At 43.7% G+C, this 7,391-nt stretch overlaps 1 protein-coding gene across 1 annotated transcript in view; it reads right to left on the reverse strand.

Annotated features, from left to right (window-relative positions):
- The window catches only part of LOC111973945 (serine-rich coiled-coil domain-containing protein 1-like), a 107,934-nt gene extending 100,897 nt beyond the window's left edge, over positions 1-7,037 (reverse strand). The window contains exons 1-2 of the mRNA XM_070446885.1: positions 6,829-7,037; positions 590-1,860 (exon numbers count right to left, since the gene is read on the reverse strand). Coding sequence (XP_070302986.1) covers positions 590-1,835 — 1,246 coding nt within the window. The 5' untranslated portion in view covers positions 1,836-1,860; positions 6,829-7,037. The remainder of the gene's footprint in view (positions 1-589; positions 1,861-6,828) is intronic.
- Between the last annotated feature and the right edge of the window lie 354 nt (positions 7,038-7,391).

Below are 7,391 nucleotides of genomic sequence, written 5' to 3' on the forward strand. Positions count from 1 at the left end.
AGACAATACCCTCCAGGTGGCAGTAAATAGGCAACCTTGGCTTCATACCTGTTCAGACAATACCATTCAGGTGGCAGTGTGCACTCTTTCAGTTTGTTTACCAACTCATAGTAGTAGTAGTAGAACAAAATTGACAACTTCTGTGTGCTCACAGATGCCATAAAGGGACCGATACAACGTTGCGATCTCAAAGTCTAAGGAAACCACTGTCCATTGGTTAATACCTTTATGAGGAAATAGTTACCACTGTACATGGAACTAAAATAGTACTGCCCAATCAGCCATGTAAATCTGACTCTGGTACTTCCTGATTTCTGCATCATCCACCAAAGAGTACATAAAGCATAGCCTTCATTTCAGACTAAGTCTATTCGTCTGCCTTCTACATGTGTAAATCAGTGTGAAGTTTGAATAGAAAATGTTGGTGATCGAAATGCAAGCGTGCAAACATTTTGGCCAAATATACTTCAAGGATATACGTCAAGGATTTACATAGAGCAATGCACCTCCTCTCTGCATTATCAATGACAATCACATAGAGGTAGATCAGTACTGCACATGTGGATACATAAACGKCTTTAGTTCTTACCTGTGTGGGGTTTCCTCAGGTGGCATGACCCGGGTTCATGTCTACCACAGCACGCTCCCTTCCCTGATTCCTGGATGAGTACGGAGTTCCTGGACCTCCTCTCAGACTGCTCTGGATTGGAATGGTAGCCTTTACTACGCACTGGGCCTGCCTCGCTCCCACTAGTCTCCGTCTGCTCTGGTCTCACCTCTTCCTCCACCACCGGCACATCCTCCTTCTCCTCTTCTCCCTCTTCCTTATCTTCCTGTGATTGTTGTTGTTGCGGTGGCATTGGTGTTGTTGCAGCTGTTGCTGGCCCTGTGACAGGAATTGCAGTCTCACACTCCGTGGTGTTGGCTGTGCTGGTGTCTGGCAGGAGGGGCTTGTCTGTGGCAGCTTGGGCAGGCATGAAGAACACTTGGGATGTAGAGACATGGCTGAAGTTGTTGTCTGGCGGGTCGGCTGGGCTGGGTGCCGGAAGCGCATCCACCTCGGACACAGTGTCCTCTGTGATGGGGACATTAAACTCTGAGGGTGTGAGGGCTGTGGTGTGGTCCTCAGACAGCATGGGCGACTGCAGGGAGCTCTCCCCCAGCAGCTCACCTGGCCATGAGCCCAGGGTACCCCCGGACGTTGGGACCTCTATGCTCACCTCCGGGGGCTTGCACTGCTCAGAGTTCTTGGAGAAGCGGTGGTGTGCAGAGAATGACTTGGGCAGCAACTGTTTCTTCTGCCTGGACGAGCGTTTGCTGCCGCCGCTGTAGTCATCCAGAAACCCAGAGTCGTCTCCCTCATTGGTACCTGAGCTGATGCATTTGATGAACACATTCCTATTGGCTGTGGAAGACACCTTTTCAAAGTCCTCCGTCTGCGAGCGGGTGATCTTCTTCTGCCGGTGGCCCCCGAAGCCAAATGAGTGCCGCGTCTTGGCCCGTGGAGGCCCAGCGCCATCGTGAAAGTCCAGCTGAGGGTTGGCCTGGCTGCCGTTGGAGTCCTGGGCTGGATCTAGCGGAGGGGTCTGGATGCGTGGTGGTTTGCTGTTCCTCTTGCTGCTGAAGCTGATGGAGGGTGTGCGGAACAGACTGCGACGCTTGCCCGTGCTGCTGTTGCTAGAGTTGGTGCTGGAGGGGGACGAGGTGTGGACGCCATTGCCCACGCCGCCTGAGGACGGGGAGGAGGGCAACGAGTCCTGCCTCTTACTCACGCTCCTCCTGAAGATGGGCAGCCTGGAGACGAGCGTGGAGCGGCACGACCCTGATTCGCCCATCAAGGTTAAGCAGCAGTCAGTCACTCTGCAAAACAGACATCCCATCACAGTCAGAGTGAGACAGTAAAAGGGCTTCAGGTTGATTTWAAAAAAGGTCCCATCAAAAACAAACATTTTTCTGGGAACCTATAATTTCAAGTAGGCTATAAATGAATTGGAATAAGCTTGGTTATAGGTTAGGCTATAGGCTGGACTAAGCCTATGCGGTAATACGTTGTTTTACCCATGGGCCTTCAAGTAAGGAATGCTTCCATTCACTTTAACATATCTTTCAATCAATAGGACAGAGAAAAATCCAGTTCGACCAGTAGGCAGTTTCATGAAGACAATAGCCTAAATCATAGACATGGTTCACACAACATAAATCAATTACCCTATAGGCTACATAATCCATAAATAATAACTCCCTTTAATAGCCTAATCTAGGCCTGTTCAAATAGAATGTGTTGCATATCCAGGTTAGAAATGTTCTAGGAGGGTATTATCAAACTTTATTATCAAAGTTTTACATTCCAGCAAACGTCCTTATCTGTAACTAAAGCTACCTCAAAGTCCCACAGAGATAATAGCCTAAACCAGAGATACTGTACTCTGGTCTGTTTTCACACAGTTACACTAGTGTGGCATTTCTATGTAAAAGGACCCATGAGCACTGTTAACTTGATTATGCCACTCTTGGTGCAAATTTAGAGAAATTAAAAAGACCTAGCTAGTCAACAGGTTCCTTTAAAAATTGCAGTTAATTTTTTCATATCTAATTTTAAAAAACATGGACTTGGGAGATGCTACATGGGAGATGCTAGATAAATGTACGAAGGCGAATCTGCTCATCATTGCAAAGCATTATGACATCAAAGTTGCACATGCMGATTCAAAAGCAGTTGTCAAAGAGTTAGTCTACAGTGCATTCGGAAAGTATTCTGACCCCTTCACTTTTTCTGGATTTTTGTTACGTTACAGCCTTATTCTAAAATTGCTTAAATCAAAAAAGATCCTCAGCAATCTACACACAATACTCCATAATGACAAAGCAAAAACAGTTTTAGATTTTTTTTGCAAATGTATTAAAAATAAAAACAGATACCTTATTTACATAAGTATTCAGACCATTTGCTATGAGACTCGAAATTGAGCTCAGGTGCATCCTGTTTCCATTCATCATCCTTGAGATGTTTCTACAACTTGATTGGAGTCGACCTGTGGAAAATTCAATTGATTGGACATGATTTGGAAAGGCACATATCTCTCTATACAAGGTCCCACAGTTGACAGTGCATGTCAGAGCAAAAACCAGAGCTCCGAGACAGGATTGTATCGAGGCACAGATCTGGGGAAGGGTACCAAACCATTTCTGCAGCATTGAAGGTCCCCAAGAACACAGTGGCCTCCATCATTCTTAAATGGAAGAAGTTTTGAACCACCAAGACTCTTACTAGAGCTGGCCGCCCGGGAAAACGTGTGCAATCGGAGGAGAAGGGCCTTGGTCAGTGGGGTGACCAAGAACCAAATGGTCCCTCTGACAGACCTCTAGAGTTCCTCTATAGAGATGGGAGAAATTTCCAGAAGGACAACCATCTCTGCAGCACTGCCCCAATCAGGCCTTTATGGTAGATTGGCCATTTGGAAGCCACTCCTCAGTAAAAAGGCACATGACAGCCCGCTTGGAGTTTGCCAGAAGGCACCTAAAGACTCTCTGACCATGAGAAACAAGATTCTCTGGTCTAATGAAACCAAGGTTGAACTCCTTGGCCTGAATGCCAAGTATCACGTCTGGAGGAAACATAGCACCATCCCTATGGTGAAGCATGGTGGTGGCAGCATCATGCCGTGGGGATGTTTTTCAGCGGCAGGGACTGGGAGACTAGTCAGGATCGAGGCAAAGATGAATGGAGCAAAGTACAGAGAAATCCTTGATGAAAACCTGCTCCAGTGCGCTCAGCACCTCAGATTGGGGCGAAAGTTCACCTTCCAACAGGACAACGACCCTAAGCACACAGTCAAGACAACGCAGGAATGGCTTAGGACAAGTCTCTGAATTTCCTTGAGTGGCCAGCAAGAGACCGGACTTGAACCCGATCGAACATCTCTGGAGAGACCGGAAAATAGCTGTGCAGCAACGCTCCCCATCCAACCTGACAGAGGTTGAGAGGATCTGCAGAGAAGGGAGAAACTATCCAAATACAGGTGTGGCAAGCTTGTAGCGTCATTCCCAAGAATGCTCATTGCTGTAATCACTACCAAAGGTGCTTCAACAAAGTACTAAGTAAGGGTCTGAATACTTATGTAAATGTGATATTTTTTTATTTGTCATAAATTAGCAAAAATGAATAAAAATCTAGTTTTGCTTTGTCATTATGTGGTATTGTGAGTAGATTGAGGGAAAAAAACGATGTAATCAATTTTATAATGAGGCTGTAATGCAACAAAATGTGAAAAAAGTCAAAGGGTCTGAATACTTTGCGAAGGCACTGATGCTCCTCATTACTTTGTACTTTGCTCCTCATTCACTCAGCCTATTGAGTCTACTGGTCCTACTCACACAGAACTACCCTAAGCCTTGACCTCTTTCTCCCCTCTCTCTCCAAATGAAATCCTGCGACTAGTGAGGTCATGGCCACTTGACAACCTGCCTGCTCAACCCCATCCCCTCCTCCCGACCATCTCTGGAGACCTTCTCCCATTCCTCACTTCCCTCATCCCTGACCACTGGCTGCATCCCCTCTGACTTTAAAATGGCCTGAGTCCCTTCCACTCTTGGATTGCATCCTACCTGGCAGACTGCTCCTACCAAGTGACGTGGACAGGATCTGTGTCTGCACCACGTACTCTCACTACTGGTGTCCCCAGCGCTTTAAAGATGCTTTAAAAAGATCCATCAAATGAAATGGCTGCATTAAAATATCAACAGTAGGCTATTGGCCTATTTCAATCATATTGAAATACATTTCATGTTCAATCAATTGAGTTCTATTTTGCTACTTGTAGGCTACTGTGTGTATTTGTCTCAATATACCCTCAGTGTACAAAACATTAGGAACACCTTCTTAATATTGAGTTGCACCCCACCATTTCCCCTCAGAACAGCTCAATTCGTCAGGGCATGGACTCTACAAGGTGTCGAAAGCGTTCCACAGGGATGCTGGCCCATGTTGACTCTAATGCTTCCCACAATTATGTGAAGTTGGCTGGATGTCCTTTGGGTGGTAGACCATTCTTGATACACACGGGAAACTGTTAAGCGTGAAAAACCCAGCAGCGTTGCAGTTCTTGAATCACTCAAACGGGTGCGCCTGGCACCTACTACCATACCTTGTTCAAAGGCACTTAAATCTTTTGTCTTGCCCATTCACTCTCTGGAACACATTCACAATCCATGTCTCAATTGTCTCAATGCTTAAAAATCCTTCTTTAACATGTCTCCTCCCCTTCATCTAGCCTACACTGATTGAAGTGGATTTAACAGGTAGGTAGGGCTGGGAAATATGGCCTACAAATCATCTAGAAAATGTTTCAAATTGATGGACGATTTAAGATATTTTTTTTCTTTTTCTTCTCCAAATAAGCTTTGCTGCACAATTTAAAGGTCAAAACACTGCATTTAAAACAGTAGGGAATAATATGATTAATTCAGGGATTGTCAAATTATACCTTGGCTAAATATAAGCCTTCAATCATAATACCTTGTGTAATTCAATTAACCTGCTTTTTTTTCACTGACTGGCAAACAATGTTAATAAATCAAGCAGTTAATACACTGGTCATACCTATGCTTGACATTGCTGGTGAATGGCCAAGTATCCACTACCTGTTGTTTCGTTTTCTCATGATTGATGTTGACAAAGAGGTCTTGAAAATTGGAATTGCTGTTCTGATAAATGCAACCAACACAAACATGCCATAGACTTGCATCCCAAATGGCACTATGTTTTTACAGAATCCATAGTCATTCCATTCAGACCAAGTCTGTATGTGCCCTTTTTAAGATAAGATGATGCGGTTTGTGATGGCTTGATATGCTGCTATTGTGTATTGCCCATGTCCCCAACTAGTCAAGTTATGTAAGGTCTTCGCACAGCTCACAGCTCATAGACCTACATATTTCTCCTCTCTTTTAACATTAACGGCAGAAACAAGGTGTATAATAGAATGTGACTGATGGGTGTTTCCTGAATGACAACAGCTTACATGTAACAACAATACAACCTCAACCAGATACTGTACTGCAACTGCTATTGTCTTCATGTAATGAATTACCTAGCTATGCATCATCTCACTAAACACAATAACCATTAGCTGCTATATGACTCCAAATACGAGACATTTTACCTATTTCAATTCAAGGCATATACAAGGCACATAACACTTAATCTCATCCTATCCTCACAAGACTAGTTAGGTCTTCAGTTGAATGCAATGCAGTAACTAGGTAGTAACTAGGTAAATAAATCACACAAAACCCCTTCCATAAAGGGCAGTACTGTAACGTTAGTAGCTATGACAACTAGTTAGCTAGCTAATTCCCTGTTGAAAAACACTTGACAGTTGTTGCACTGGTGCATATAATGCCTAACACGAACTAGCTAGGTGCTGTTAGATTGCTATTAACATGTTAATATGGGTATATTGATACCTAACTAGACGTAAATCTTGATTAACTTCAGATATTAAAATGTTGCTTACTAACGTTAGCTAGCTTCAATCTCTGCACGCAAGATAGCAGCTCGATCTGTCAAACGTCAACAAATTTGAAGCTGTACGTGCCCAACCATAATCTCAATGTTATTCATGGTGAGGACACATTCAACTGGAAAGCCATGGACCAGGCAAGTAATTCAAACCAAATACAGCCATGATACCAGAGTTACAGACGACGACTCAAATCTAGTTATCACCGAGCTGTTTAGTTGACAAGCAAGGTGCATGTGAGCCCTCGAGACCCGGCGAAAAAGCTGCGGCTAACTTAACAAGCTAAACTAGCTAGCTAATGTTTTACCTGGAGCTGAATTCCAATGTCCAGGCCGCTCCTTTCAGTGAAAGACGAAGCTGGTCTGAATATAATTAAATCTCTAATGATTCAATATTAAGTTAACCATGGTGTGCAAACGCATGAAAATCTTACGGAAATAGCAAAACTGTAAAAAAAAATATATATATATATATATATATATCGCACAAATGCACCTCAATGACGTGGAATCTCTCTCATCCTCTCTTCCGTATTACAGACCACAAGCGTGGGTGACGTACACCTCACACCTTCCCTTAAGTTTGAGCCGCATCTTCATGAAGCTGGTGATTCTTCCGATTCAATTGCTGGCCTGAGGATGCCATTGAGTTATGGATAATGCTGAGCTCATTGTCAAGCAACAGTATGGCCACTAACAAAAATGATATATTGTAAAAAAATAAATAATGCAGCATTACTTTGTAATAATGATTTTGCACTTGAGAATGTATCAACATGCAAGAATATAGGACAGTTGAACAGTGACTTATATGGAGAAATGTCCATAATCAAATTTACCATCTTTTCTAAATTTGTATCATAATTGCAGG

This window comes from Salvelinus sp. IW2-2015, linkage group LG15 (assembly GCF_002910315.2).
Source record: "Salvelinus sp. IW2-2015 linkage group LG15, ASM291031v2, whole genome shotgun sequence".
NCBI classification, from domain to species: Eukaryota; Metazoa; Chordata; class Actinopteri; order Salmoniformes; family Salmonidae; genus Salvelinus; species Salvelinus sp. IW2-2015.